This window comes from Phoxinus phoxinus (assembly GCF_949152265.1).
Source record: "Phoxinus phoxinus genome assembly, chromosome: 18".
Classification (NCBI taxonomy): Eukaryota; Metazoa; Chordata; class Actinopteri; order Cypriniformes; family Leuciscidae; genus Phoxinus; species Phoxinus phoxinus.
In genome coordinates, this window is record NC_136893.1 from 29,851,487 (window position 1) to 29,867,212 (window position 15,726).

Here is a 15,726-nt window from a genome sequence, read left to right on the forward strand (position 1 = left end):
ACATAGTTGGACAAAAGGAAGTCAACTGTCTTCTCTGGTCTCAGGGCAGAAGTCGTATTTTTGTCTGTTCTCAGGGCAACATAGTTGGACAAAAGGAAGTCAACTGTCTTCTCTGGTCTCAGGGCAGAAGTCGTATTTTTGTCTGTTCTCAGGGCAACATAGCATAGTTGCTAGTGTGGGAGGGGCGGTGCATGGGCTGCACGTGAACTGCAGCGTCCCGCAACACAGAGCTGCCTGCGGATGCCTGTCTGTAAATAATGCCGGGGAAAAACTATCGGCGAACGCAGCCGATGCCGATACACGTCAAACCCGCAAATATCGGTCGATCACTACGGCAGAAGTCGTATTTTTCTGTTCTCAGGGCAACATTTTTGGGAAAAAGGGAGTCAGCTGTCTTCTCTGGTCTCAGGGCAGAAGTTGTCTGAGGGCCGGTGAATTCCTCCTGGTCTCAGGTCTGCACTGACCCCAGGCTACCCTGCCCTGGCTTAGAATTAGTTTGAGGCCAGTGTCTTTTCCTCCATTTAAGTTTCACCTCAGGTATGCAAGTATCATAGTTATAGGTTGTCATAAGTATCCAATTTAATGCTTCAGCAGAAATACATGTTTTTAATTTTTGTCTTTTGTCTTTGCCTGTAAAGGGAAACTTAACCAAGCCAAATGAACAGTAAGTTATTCAATATTTTTTTTCCCTAATCTATGTTACTCATTTGCGTCATCTGCATACATAATTATATAATTTGCAGATTTACATCTGACCAGGTAGCGCACATTCCAGTACTTTTTTTAGCTGGTGTTTTTAGAACGATTATACACATGGGCAACACAAGGTCCGGGCACTTGCAAGATTGTTTTTATGTAATAGGCCCATGATGAGGCTGTAGCCTACCAAAAATTTGTGAAATAATGAGAAGTGCTGGCGCTGCTGTATCATAAAACATCATTGGCATGGCATTCAACACAACTAGGCTATTTATAAATTGTATAATATGTGGCCCCGACTTGCCTCAACATAGTACATGTGTCTAAAACTTTTGCCCATATGCTCTAGCTGCCCGTTTCAGCCTAGTGTGACATCACTAACTCACAGACAAGCACTTGAAACAGAGCGCTGAAAATGTCTAAAAGTGATAAATGTGAATTTTAGTCTCCAGAGATTATAAAATCTACAAAAGGGGGTACAAAACTACTTTAAAGTAGTTTGTATGCTACATGTAATAGTTGATTGGATTACATTTGTGCCTAGCCTAAGTAAGGTGACCTATTTTGGGACTTTTATTTTCTTCACCCATGCAGACTTAGAAACACTGAAGTCCCAAGGACTTAATAGTGAAGATGTCCTTGGGACAATTGGGCCCTTCAAGATATTGCTGAGTAGTTTGGAGGCCCTTTTAGGCCCATTTGAGCTTCCAGATGAGGTAATTTTCTATTTCTTTAAAAAAATTATCCTCTTTCCCTTCACCTTGACTCTATTGTGATTTATTGCAGTTTATATATATAAAATATTTTTTTATGTATTACTTCCCCAGGTAATGGATGCCTTATTTTATGTCATGAGCAAGGTAACTCATACCTTTTTATAAAACTCACTCACTCACATACATACATACATACATACATACATACATACACACAAATCAAATATAGATTTAACATGATTTAATGACTTAAACCATTTCTCTCCCTCGCTTAGAGCCAGCCTGGGACAGAGGCTATTAATAGTCAGGCTATTTTGGAGGGCAGCTCCAGGGCCATGGAGTACTTATTTCTTAAAAGTAAGAGTTATGTAAATGTTTAAGGTTATTGTTCAGTGCTGCTGAACACATTAGGTGTCAATTTTATTTATGTTTGTTCATGAATGTTTTCTTCTTTTCCTGTCAGAAAAACATTCTTAAAGGAGCCAGTGCCATCTTTGGGCCCTACTTGCTGGGCGAATGCCACTGGACCCTCTTTGTAGGTTATGCAGAGACTATTATTCGCTAAATAGCATCACACTAGTCATTATTGTTGCTGATGATGTGTCATTCTCATTTGTGTTGTTTGAGCTGTTAGTGCAGGGATAGACAACTCCGGTCCTGGAGGGCCACTGTCCTGCAGAGTTTAGCTCCAACCCTAACTAAACACACCTGAACAAGGTAATCAATGTTTTCAGGATTACAAGATAGATACAGGCAGGTGAGGTTTTTATCAGGGCTGAAGCTAAACTCTGCAGGACAGCGGCCCTCCGGGACCGGAGTTGTCTATCCCTGTGTTAGTGCTTCACATTTTAAAAGAATTTCAATCATTTTCAACACAGATTGGTTGAAATTCTCCTTCAAACCTTTCTCATATGTTTTCCCATCTTTTGTATAGCATTGCAACTTGAAGGAGGGAACTATAACTTACATCGACTCCTTGGGGGAGCAACCACACACAGCAAAATCCCCAGTGTTAAATCAACACTGCTCGGAGCATATATGGTCCCACTCTACAGAGTGTTAAAATAACACTGGATCAGTGTTAAAGGTAATGAGATAATTAAGAGATTAATTAAGTGATGATTGAACATTAATGATGAACACCTGCTGTTAACAAGCACAATCACTGAAGGAAAGAGAAACACAAGAACTACAACTGACTTTTAGTCACAGCCGTAGATTAAATCAACTGAAGATAATCTCTGAATCTCTGAAGATCTCAACAGTGAACGATTAAACAACTCCGCATTACCAGCTTCACTTATTACTAACCAGACTGACTTTATTTCTGGTATATGTCTATGGACAAAAGTTTAGATGTCGATGTTTAAAAAAAAGGTCACCATTATGGTGATCAGTTTCCCCTTTAGTTGGGCAGTTTGACTCATGGCATTTAAAGTGCAATTTTGGTCTTTGTAACAATATTTACCAAAACTCATAATATGTTACAAAGGAAGCTAAAAATATGAAATGTCCAGGTGTTATCGTTTTCATTATTATAAAGATGAAAGATTCACTAATCTTATCCCTGACAAAAAACAAAAGTTGTTTTTAGTTATTAATAAAGTCAATTTTTTTGACACAGAGCAGTCATCCTGAATATTTTTTTTTTACATACATTGCAGAATTTTTTTGAAAATTATTATTTTTATATTAGAAACAACAGACATCAACAATCTGAGTATGAATCTCAACAATGGTGACATGCTTCATGCTGCAATGCATGCTGGGAGCCATGATTTGTATACTATGGTGCCTCCCATAATGCATTGCGGCATAAAGCATGTCACCATTAATGAGATTCATATGGGGATTCTTGATGTCTGTGTTTTTGTCCAAAGATTACTTTCCGAATAATTAAAAAATAAAGATTCAGCTTAATGACTGATCTATAGAAAGAAATTAATGTTATTGAAAATCGATTAATACCAAATAACCATTTTCAGTAAATGATAACATTTATTAATATTTGTACTTCATGATGTTGAAAACTATAGGCCTATCACCTGACCATCTTTGTTTCTGGCTTTCTTTGCAACCTTTGTGTGTTTTGGTAAACACTGTTACAATGACCATGAAAATCAAATAATAAAAAAAAGAATCAAATTGCCCAACTAAAGGCAACACTGTTCACCATAATGGTGATTTTTAAATGGTGACTAAAACATCAACATCTAATCCTCTGTTAATTCTCAATAAAACTTCTGTAGACATCTGACAGAAATAAAGTCAGTCTGGTTAGTAATAAGTGAAGCTGGTAATGCTGTTTGTGGAGTTGTTTAATTGTTCACTGTTGAGATCTTCAGAGATTGAATGTCTTATTTTTATCTTCAGTTGATTTAATCTACGGCTGTGACTAAAAGTCAGTTGTAGTTCTTGTGTTTCTCTTTCCTTCAGTGATTGTGCTTGTTAACAGCAGGTGTTCATCAATAATGTTCAATCATCACTTAATTAATCAGTTAATTATCTCATTAATTTTAACACTGCTTCAGTGTTATTTTAACACTCTGTAGAGTGGGACCATATATGCTCCGAGCAGTGTTGATTTTACACTGGGGATTTTGCTGTGCAGCATTGCTCCAAAATATTTGAAAATTGGAGGTACAAGGTATTTGTATTGCTCTATAAAATGAGATAATGAAAATTCAGCAGAGATCTCCTTCACAATTATTTTCTCTAATCTTTCAGTTTATTTGCTGCTAGCAGAGGCTGCCAAGGGCCCTGGAAAATGTTGAAGAGGGAGCATGACTTCCAAAATGACTCTTTGTCATGTGGGGTGTTCGCAATAATGGTACAGTTTTGTCGTTTTCTGCACAATGTTTCTGTTTTCTTTTGAAAATATAAATATTTTTAGTTGAAAGTTTCAGATCAAATATTAATGGATTTTGGACATGGACACAGTACTACCTTCAGCACACGATACAGGAGTCATGATCGTATAATTATTAAATGAGCACCATACTCTTCTCTTGTAATATAGTCCAATTTTTTTTTACCACAATTTGTTGTTCACATTTATTATAAGTTGCATTATTTAATTAAAATAGACTTTCTGTTGTTCTTTTAGTTTGCCGAAATGGTCCTCCAGGGACAACAAGGGCACCTCCAATGCCTCCCCATAGCTCAAGAGCGGGAGAGACTTGGGACTTTGTTGTTTAACTCCCTTGGTAAGTAGTAGACATTTGTATGGTATGGGTGCTCCTTATTGAGCTCTGCTGGCTACCTGTAGCTGCCTGCATTAAGTTTAAAGGTATTATTATTCTCTGGCACTTAAGTGCGACATACTGTATATAGGCATACAAAAACTATTTTAGGTCTATAAGTAGGGTTGGGTATCGTTTCAATTTTAGCGATTCCGGTTCCGATTCCGATTCTGCTTATCGAATCCGGTTCTTATCGATTCTTGTTTCCGATTCCAATAATAAATAAATAAATAAATAAAAAATAAAAAAAGTCAAAGACAAATAGGCTACGTGATTAAATATTTCTTCCTTTTATTCTTGCCAATTTTAAGCAATAACCAATAAAATTGCTAAAGTGAAAGGAGTCTCTTCAAATAAAGATTGTGTTGATTACATTATTACTCCAGTAGGTGGCAAAAACCGACTGTTAAATTTGTTTTCATTTAATCATTAAAAAACTGTCCTTAATTAAACAGGTATTTATGAACGAGACACTGAATAAATTCGTTTTAAACATGTTTTAATTAATGATTCAAATGAGTAGGCTATTGTTTTTAAATAGACTGATGAGGATAGGAGCAGGCTTCAGCTTCACTCACTGTTTTTAAACTTTTAAGAGTGCTGGCCTAGAAAATTAGAACTGAGTATATGAGAAAGAGGCCGCACTATGCATAAATATTATTTATTTGCACAAACGCGTTTCGGCACTTGCCTTCTTCAGAACGATTTTAAACCAAATAGATTCTCAGTTTATCATGAATTAGGGGCTGTTCACATATCGCGTCTAAAAACATCCTTCTTTTCACAAGCGCTTGCGCACCCGTCTCGTCTGAACTGCGCTCTCCGTGATGACGACGAGGAAGTATGAGCAGAGGATTCATTGATTCTAGCCCTTGCATTAGCTTTACTGCTAGATATATTTATGGAGATGAGAAATAAAACCCGCTCTGTGCAGTTATGATCAACTGTTCGGCCAAGCTTTTGGTCGGTTGTTTTTTGTCACATGACCTGCGTGCGCTTGCTGCATTCAGCAAAGTTGAGATGTTTTCTTCTCACCGCGGCATACGTGCAGCGCGTGCATCACTTTTATGAGCGCTTGCCGCGCGCCTACGTTTGAAATACAGAAATACACGCGATATGTAAACGCCCCCAAAGTCAGGAATCGATAAGCGGAATCGAAATGCGTGCGTCTTATCGAATCCCCGGTTCTTGGAAATTTGTTACCGGTTCTAAAATGGAACCGGTTCTCGATACCCATCCCTATCCATAAGCATGCAGAATGAATCATTATTTTCATGATTATTATTTGGTTTTTGAAACATACTAACATTAAAATGACATTAAGAAACATGTTCATTTCTTTTAGATACGAAGACTCCAAGAAGAAAAAAGGCAAGGGTTAATGATCAAAATATACATACTGTTTCTCAACACATTTTATACTTATCTCAATGTTTTTTACTCTTTTCTAGGCAAAAATCGCCAAGTCTAAAAATACAGGTAAGAACAGCCACAGGCTGGGACTAATTTTAGGTGTATTGAGATTCTATGCAAGTCTATTTGGTAAGTAGGGCTGATGTATGTAGACAAGCTACAACCAAACCTAGTATAATTGTTTACATACATACAGAGGGAGGAATGGAAGTAAATTTGTACCAATGTTGTTCCAAGACTGGTTCTGCTCTTGATTAGCTTAGACACACACACACACACACACACACACACACACACACACACACACACACACCCACACACACACACACACTTAAATACAGTAGATAGTGATCAGCATTCGAGTCACTCACTCACAACATTCATATAGGGATCTTTTCAGTAAGCAATTGTGTCTTTGATGTATTAACTTTGCTGTTAGGAAAGTACAGAGATCTTTCCTTTGAAACAGTTTGTTCCCTGAATGCTGTTCTCTGATTGGTCTTAAATATAGTAGATGGTGGCCTTGCACAGGAATCTGAGTCCACAGAGGGTGAACAAGGTAGGAAGATACTGTATTTACAGTCAGCATTCGAGTCACTCACTCACAACATTCATATAGGGATCTTTTCAGTAAGCAATTGTGTCTTTGATGTATTAAAGGAACACTCCGACTTTTTGGGACTTTAGCCTATTCAACTTATCCCCCAGAGTTAGATAAATCCATACATACCTTTTTCATCTCCGTGCGTGCTATAAGTCTGTTTGACGCACCCACCGCTAGCCTAGCTTAGCACAAAGACTGGATGTAAATGGTTGCAGCTAGCATACTAATCCAAATAAGTGACAAAATAACGCAAACATTTTCCTATTTACATGTTGTGATTTGTATAGTCACAGAGTATACAAAAAACAAAGTCACATGAGACACAGACATATTTTAACCGTATAAATACTGGGAACTATATTCTCTGAAGGCGAAGCACTGCTACTTGTGCGGAGTGATAACCGCAGCACCTGAGACGCGCCGTGGTGAGGAGCAGAGAGTTCGTTCAGAGCGCGTCTCAGGTGCTGCGGTTATCACTCCGCCCTATATTCAGGGGATATAGTTCCCAGTATTTATACGGTTAAAATATGTCTGTGTCTCATGTGACTTTGTTTTTTGTACACTCTGTGACTATACAAATCACAACATGTAAATAGGAAAATGTTTGCGTTATTTTGTCACTTATTTGGATTAGTATGCTAGCTGCAACCATTTACATCCAGTCTTTGTGCTAAGCTAGGCTAGCGGTGGGTGCGTCAAACAGACTATAGCACGCACGGAGATGAAAAAGGTATGTATGGACTTATCTAACTCTGGGGGATAAGTTGAATAGCCTAAAGTCCCAAAAAGTCGGAGTGTTCCTTTAACTTTGCTGTTAGGAAAGCACAGAGATCTTTCCTTTGAAACAGTTTGTTCCCTGAATGCTGTTCTCTGATTGGTCTTAAATATAGTAGATGGTGGCCTTGCACAGGAATCTGAGTCCACAGAGGGTGAACAAGGTAGGAAGATACTGTATTTATAGTCAGCATAGTTTTGGCCATGAAATGAGTTGACATTAAAATAAAAACAATATTTTTTCACTTCTACAGTATTATTCGAAGTGGAGAATGTTCTACGGTTACCTGACGGGACCAAGGCCAAAAGGTAACTTTGTATGTCATTTATGATGGCAAATGAATGACAATAATAAACGAGCAGATAACTGATGCTGGCGCGCGCGGTAAATGACTTTCGCGAGAGGATAACAGATCTACTCGCGAGGAAACGGGAACTCGCGAGCTCATTCAAACCCTGCGCGCGCGCATGACATCTCCTCTGCGTGCAATACAAGCCATCGTGCGCGCGCATGACATCTCCTCGCGCGCGCGTGATCATTCCCCAAATTAAATGATGTATCATGTCTCAAGTCAAGTGAATTACGGGTCATTGGACTGGCGTCCAATCTCAGCTGACTTCCGGAAAAGGGGAAGTAACCAATGACATTTGATGTTATTAAAACAGTAAGTCCCGCCCCTCGACTGCCAAAAATAAAAGTGTTCGAGCGAGCAAAAGCAGCGAGCAAGAGATCATCAAGCGCGAGAGCGTGGGGAATGATCACGCGCGCGCGCGCGATGGCTTGTATTGCGCGCAGAGGAGATGTCATGCGCGCATCCTCTCGCGAAAGTCATTTACCGCGCGCGCCAGCATCAGTTATCTGCTCGTTTATTATTGTCATTCATTTGCCGTCATAGTCATTACCATCAATATTTCATACATTTATGTAATTCTTCCTAAGGGTTTAATAGTTCCAAACAATAACTATGCACAGTTATTGTTTGGAACTATTAAACTGTCTACAGATTGCACGATTATATTAGACTGGGTATAACCCTCGGTCTTGCGCGCTATTATATTTAAATTTAAACGATTGGCTCGGTATGTTTTCAAAGTCCGGAACTGTAGGTAAACTTTTGCTGTAAGGACAGGTGCATATCAGTAAAAGTCAGTAATACTGAGTCATGTCTTGAGAAGCTGTTAGGAATAAGTTATTTAAAACCCTTTTTAAGGTGTCATGTATGTGTTCTCCTGTACCTAAAGTGTTACCTACCAACATTTCTACAAGGTAGAAGGTAGAAGATTGTTTTAACTCTATATGCCTGTTTAAAATTTCCACTGATATTGCAGATATAAAGTGACTAGGGAGGAACTGGTTAGAAGGTGCGGGCCACCAGAGGGCTATTCGCCCAATGCTCTGGTGGCCTACTTAAGGAAAGGCAAGAGCCAAAAAGAGGCGCTCATGGCCAAGTTGCACGACTCACAGGTGGAACCAGGACCACGAATCAGGCTGTCAACAAGTGTCAGCAAGTTGTGTGAAGGTAACTGAGGTCTAGAGGTTAAGAACATGATGTGCGAGTGTTGAAGGGCAGTGAACCACCCATCACTTCACACAGCTGATATAAGAATCTTTTCTAAATAGTCTGGCTAGGCGGAAATCTTTGTTACCATTAAAATATTGGTAAGTTGCACTATTTTGGCAGGATGTAAAGGCATTGAAATTGGTTCTCGTTACGCACAATACAAACACATTGCCAGAAATAACTCTTCTGCATGACATTGGGCAGTGATTTTTATTTTATTTTACCTTGAGTACCACCTTAGAAAATATTAGGCTTTTCCAATACCACCATCTTACACTTAACAGCAGTATGGCATGCAATCAGGGTGAAATTGCAACCTCACTGTGATGTCAAATCATAAGAATGAATAAGACAAATAGCAAAAATTATTTTTAATTTTTAAATCTCGTTTTACAAGTTTTATTATTTATTGTGATTATTGCATAATTGACCTATTCACTTAGAATTTGCCACCAACACAGATGCACATAGATTATAAACTCTGATCTATATGTTTTTGGTTGCAGAAAACAGTGAGATAGGTTGGGTAAACATCTTTTGTTTATAGAAGCTATCTCGTTATCGTGTCTTATGTCTCTATAAGATATTAGCCCACTTAAATGAAGATGAAGATTCTGGGATGGGTAGGCTCAGGAAGAATCCACCTTGCCTTTGTCTTACTGAGAGGTCTTGAATTAACAGGACTTTTCTCTTCCCCAAGTAACATTAGGCTGTAATTATGAAATTTTCATAGATCTTATCAACTAGGCGGACTCATCAAATGGCATCATCAAGGCACTTTCACGTGTTGATCAGAACTTTTTTAGAATGATTGAATCTCGTTTCTGTCCTTAACTGTCTAAAATTGTATTCTCTTGCACTGTGTATTTGTAGAAGAATGTCTGGCCCTCGCAGAGGATGTAAATTACATGGGTTTTAAATACCTACCAATTCAAAAAATTTGCCAAGCTTGCCTGGAGGACCAACATCTTGAGGCCATCGTCAAGGCCCAACACTGCAGGTTCATTGATCTGTTGTTAACAATGCCAGTATGCAAGATTAAAAAGGCTTAGATCTACATATGCAGTATTGTATTACAACACCTCTGCCACTGTTCTTTATGTCAATAACATCTTTTTTCAACACTTTTGCAGGCAGACACTAACAAGGATAAAGACAGCGATGGAGGCCAACTGGTCCTATTACAACCTCGCTACGCATGGCCTTGGGCCAGAAATTTTGAAGGGTGCATTTTCTTTAATTGATGCGTGCCTGGTCGAGGCAGAGAACCTCCACTGCCTCCAGAAGTAAATAAAGCATGTCAATTTTAAAGTGGTATCAGCATTTATGGGTAGCCTTGACAAAGGAATAGTCTTAGATTGTTTACTGAATAAACCACTTTGCACAATATAGATGTGATTTAACCCTTGTGTTGACTTTGGGTGAAATTCACCCAATTGTTTTATATCAGAAAATATGGGACGTAGAAATAAGCGCTGAAAATGTGTAAAAGAAAAAAAATTAAAAATTAAAAATGTTGGGAAAAGCAAAAACAATCTGAAAAAAATGGCGTCAAACGTCGAAGTTTTTTTTCTTCTTTTTTTTCCAAGGTTGACGAGAAGCCAACACAAGGCCAAGGGTGAAAACAATTTGCCAAATACTTGTTAAGTTAAACCATAAGAATGTATGGAAAGCCTTGGTTTTGGACTGAGAATGTTTAAAGAATGATTAAAGCATCAAAGTTATAAAGCAATTTTCTTTATTTGTAATTGTGAGTACATTTTTCTTTGGGATCAATACTTTTACTGAATTACGGGACCTGTGTACTTCACCACTGCTGGTATAATTTACATTTCATATTGGTAAAACACTACTATTGCTTGTGCCATTAATGTAAGTAATCAATATATTTCCCAAAACTTCATACAACTTTGATTTAATTATCAGTATTTTATTTACCTTATCAACTACCAAGAAAATTCATCAACCAATCAAGACGGGCACTTTCACATGCAAACAATAGCACTTCCAGAATAACAGAATTAAGTTCTTCTTGCTCTTTTTTTGTTTTTAAAGTTCTCAACTACTGCTCTCTGCAGTCTAGCTTTTTTTTTTTTTTTTACGGTAACCATGTAAAGGGGTAATTTTCCTTTTTCTGGACACAGCAGTGAATTTTCCAAAAGCCAGCTTGTGTGCTCTTTGGATGTTATTGTACAGTTCAGGGGTATGTTCAAATGCTTCGGACTTGCTCCACTCTAGTAGGTCTGATAACATGGACTGTATGGGAGGATTCCCATGGGAGGCTTCAGACAATTGTGCAATTTCATTGGGGTTTGTGAGAATGTCTTGAGGCTTGAGGACATGTGTGACATGTATGCAAACACATCTTTCTCCAAAACTATTAGCAATGCATGTGCACAAAGTCGGAGTTTTGCTATTCACAATACTCATAGTCCCATCACTATTGAAGATGGTTATTTCATCTTCAGTCTGCTGATAGAGGCGGAGGCTGATCATTTCTAGCGCTTTATTACTACGCATTTTTTCAATGTTGATACCTCTCCTGCCTACCTCCATCTTCACCAAGAGAAGATGTTTGCATATGTTTCCCATCCGGAAATTGGTGCATTCACACGTGAAGTGTAACAAGTTAACTTTGTAGGCTGTGTTGGTTGACTGTGACGGCACAGAGCACTGCCCCGCTTCTATGTCCAAATCTTTGCCCACGCCATTTTTAAATAGCAGCGTAGCAGCCTGGTGAGCAGCAGAGCTGGATAATGTCAGTCGTCCTGCTTCGCTGAGGCCATCCATGTAGCTGCAGTAATGAAAAACAAGACACAAATTTAGAATTACAGTAAAATAGTAGCCTTTGCCTCAGATAGGACAGTGGGGAGTGACAGGACACCAGTGTGTGAGAGTGTGCCCTAGCTAGCTGCAACACAGGTAAGGGCACCATCATAAACTTTTTAATGGCACACATTTGGCATATTCTGATTGGATGGCCAATAACAAACTCAAAACCATCCTGTATATTGGCTCTTATTGTTAGATAGATTTTAGCTAAATGCAAGTTTCATTGTGTAGTCATTGTCATGGTGATAGTTTTTTTTAGTGTAACAGCTCCATAAAAAATGTTTCACTGTTAAGACTGTGAGAGGGTGGCAAGCTTCATGATAGTAGTTGTGTCTCATAGTATTTTATTCTATAGCAGGCTGAAATAGCCATTTGGCAAAATCCACATTCCCTGTTAGAGAGATTACTAACCTGTAATACTTTTCTACATCTCCACATAGCAAGAGCAGAAGTTGGTCGACTCTTCGGTTTGCTTGGCCTCGCAGAAACTGGTATTTCAACGTAAGGAAGAATCTTTAAGACAGAAAGGCATGAAAAACTTGACAATTACAAATCGGACACCCACCATACCATCGGCTTCCTATTAAATTGGGAGAAAAAATTGAATAGCAATTCAAAATAACCTATCAGTGTAAAACACTGATTCCTACATGTTTTGTCTGACTTTAGTGAAACCTCCCTCATTCAACCTAAACAGCTGCATTAACTGCTGATTTGGGGAATATGGGTTTCAGCTCGTGGTAAACTTTGCCTCCCAATAGTCAGGCCATGAAGTGAGCCGACCTTGTGGTAAGACGTAACGTTCAGTGCACAGTAAGTCAGTGTTCAGTATGTGGTATTAGGTAAGCCCATGCCATTTTGAGAACAGCTAAAATCCTCTGACTCCCAATATGAAAGTAAATTATTTGAAATATTATTGGCAAATGCAAGTAAAATACCTTTCAGCCTTGTTGTTTGTCTCACTGCTACAGTGATAGAACGTTCTTCCAAAGTTTACCCACAGCTCCGCATAAGTAAACCAATTTGTCTTCAGGTAAGTTGTTACATGGGGACTATCCAAAAAGGTGTCGATCTCACTGCATTTCTTGGCAGATACATTGAGAAACTCTTCCTCCTTAGGGGAAAACATATTTAATCTGAGATCCTTATATACAAACATTAAAAAGAAAAAGCATAATTAATTGTAAACTCACTATTATGTAGACTACAGAATGCATAATTTGGTCAGGACCACTTAGTTGCACTGGGGTTATGAATGTTAAAAAATATAAATACAGTACCGTCAGGCATGCTTTCATTGATGCCATGGCATGAATGACCACATTTCTTTGTTCAGGTGTCAGGTGACCTCCATCTGTCTTCACAAGCCACCGGTTAACAGCCTATAACAGAATAAATGGCTTCAGATGCACATTAGGGTATGTTATTTCACCCTGTCACGTGGCAGTTAGTTTCCATTGCTTAGCCAAAAGGGAGTTTATGTTATTGTACTGCAATGTAACTCTGTATATCCCAAATTTTCACCAGAAAGCTCAGGTATGTTTTATGTAAGTAGAATTCAGGATTTTAAATGGGCATATAATGCAAGTATGTCACAACCACCTGCAATTACATTGCAGACCACTAGTTGATTGCCCTTAAAGCTACCGTCGGCAGGATTTTTTTTATCATATTTCCTAAAACCGAAACTATGCTCCGACAGAACAACATAAATCAGATGGTTTTAGAAAAAAATCCACGCTTCTACCTCCACCTGGAGCTTGTTATTTGTTTGGCAAAAAATCCAATCCAATCACAGGTTGTGCACGCCACACGTGCTTGTAGATTTAAATGTCACAAATAGTGATATTGTATATTCATCGACTTACCTGAAGCACATGGAACCAACAAAGGAGAAGCTTTGCATTTGGGAAAACGCTTTTAATAGCATTAAGCACTCTCAAGTCACGGTCCATCATCACTGACCTGAAACATTGAAAAAGAAAAGAGAGGAAAAAGTTCCACCATACCCAAAAGCATACATTAGACAGAGTGTATTGTAAGAACCTAGTGAGATCCAAATTTCAAAAGCTGTAGCGCAGTGCAGTAGTATTTTCAGATTCAAACATGCATATTTCCTGTAGTTCCAATTACAAAGAAAATAATACATACAGCATAATATAAATTATGCTAACATTTGACTGACCTTGGATAGAAGCTTGGGTTACTCAATTGAAGCTTCTGTAGGCAGAGGCTTACTGTTGCAGTAGTTTCCTTGCTCAGGATAAAATAGGCAAATGGCACGCCTCTTCCAGTTTTGTTTATCAATAACAGTGCATAAAATGCATACCCGTAGGCTGTTATGCCTTTGTATGAAGCATCCATGAAAACCATTGGATGGGGGTTCTCTTCCAAAAGTTGTTTTTGAAATGGTGTTTGTACAACTAAAATGAATGGTTGTTCATTGTGAAGTGGCTGATAAAAACAGATGTTGTCTCTGAGTTCCATGGAAACCAAATGGTCCACACTGACAGAATCACTGTCACCCACACCTCTGAGGTTTTTCTTTAAAAGCCGAATGTCATCAGGGGTCAAGTAAAAGCGGCGGTCTTTTTTGTACACATGCCCATTTTGTTGAGCCCAATCATAGCTTTTTATTAAGATCTCAGAATTGGAACAACCCTGTTGAAGCCATATTTCGATGAGGGAATGCAGGTCTGGGTGGATGCGGTTTTTCTCTTTAGAATTAGCCTCGTCATGGCCAGTGTGCTGTAGCATCTTTTGGATTATGGCACCTGATATTCCGGCATCCGTGATGACTTTGAAAGAGATGTATGCCTTGCAAGAATTGGCCCGAGTTTGTGTGGCTTCTCCATTACTTTTGCCTGCAGCATGATTCCCACGGTCACAGCCATAGTAATAATAGTCCTGCCGGGGGCAGACTGGGGGTCTGAAGTAGCAATGCTCCTTCTCCTGCACTTCGTTGATGTAACCCTCCATGAACTCCTTGGCATCCCCCCTAATAATAACAACATCTTGGTGGACCCTGGAGTCATGTGGCTTCTTCAACCGTTTTTTAACACCATTCACCCAATGTGTCGCCATATTCTGAAATTAGAAAATACACTATACTTGAACATATAGATTTTCGGAGAAACACAGGCTAAGCATCAAACTGATTGGTCCTGATAAACATTTGGAATATGTAACTAACGTAGTCTAAAAGTAATAATAAGAAAATGAACATGTCTTTTCATCTTCGCTTTTCTATTTTACAAGTCTTGGCTGCATTTTTTACTCTCCCCTTACTTTTTCGCTTGATGGAAATTTGAGCCCTCAATAGAGTCTTCCAGGCAGCGCTGCAAATTATACAAACTACTAATATACTAAATTATACATAAAAAATTACTTCTGCCCTGATACCAGAGAAGACAGTTGACTCCCTTTTGTCCAACTATGTTGCCCTGAGAAGATAAAAATACAACTTCTGCCCTGAGACCAGGAGGGATTCACCTGCCCTCAGACAACTTCTGCCCTCAGACAACTTCTGCCCTCAGACAACTTCTGCCCTCAGACAACTTCTGCCCTCAGACAACTTCTGCCCTCAGACAACTTCTGCCCTACCAGGAGGGATTCACCTGCCCTGGGACAAAATTGTAGGATACAATAGTCTCTGCCCTGGGACCAGATGAGACTAAAAAGTCATGAAGAAAAGCCAAAATCCAGAAATATCTGTCTGCCCTGAGACCAGGATGGATTCACCTGCCCTGGGACAAAATTGTGGGAAACCTATGGAATGCCAAAGCTGACTTTATTATAAATGAATACATACATAAATAAACGAAGAAATGTAAAAGAGCAAAAATATTTATGTATTTTTGCTCTTTTACATTTCTTCATTCATT

The 15,726-nt window shown here is 38.8% G+C and overlaps 2 protein-coding genes across 2 annotated transcripts; one reads left to right on the forward strand and one right to left on the reverse strand.

Annotated features, from left to right (window-relative positions):
• Positions 1–1,550: 1,550 nt before the first annotated feature.
• On the forward strand, positions 1,551–10,488 carry LOC306986309 (transcription factor aptf-4-like; the record flags this gene model as incomplete). Its single annotated transcript, XM_079589428.1, has 9 exons — positions 1,551–1,559; positions 1,879–1,950; positions 6,109–6,136; positions 6,582–6,629; positions 7,565–7,612; positions 7,703–7,757; positions 8,778–8,968; positions 9,884–10,010; positions 10,144–10,488. 9 exons carry the CDS (start codon positions 1,551–1,553, stop codon positions 10,298–10,300), a joined length of 735 nt encoding a protein of 244 aa, XP_079445554.1. The 3' UTR covers positions 10,301–10,488.
• A 436-nt stretch (positions 10,489–10,924) lies between these two features.
• LOC306986052 (uncharacterized protein) lies at positions 10,925–14,622 on the reverse strand. The gene is made up of 6 exons (XM_079588899.1): positions 14,028–14,622; positions 13,711–13,807; positions 13,123–13,224; positions 12,781–12,956; positions 12,254–12,355; positions 10,925–11,804 (listed from the first exon to the last, which is right to left on the reverse strand). Exons 1-6 carry the CDS (start codon positions 14,597–14,599, stop codon positions 11,090–11,092), a joined length of 1,764 nt encoding a protein of 587 aa, XP_079445025.1. The 5' UTR covers positions 14,600–14,622; the 3' UTR covers positions 10,925–11,089.
• Between the last annotated feature and the right edge of the window lie 1,104 nt (positions 14,623–15,726).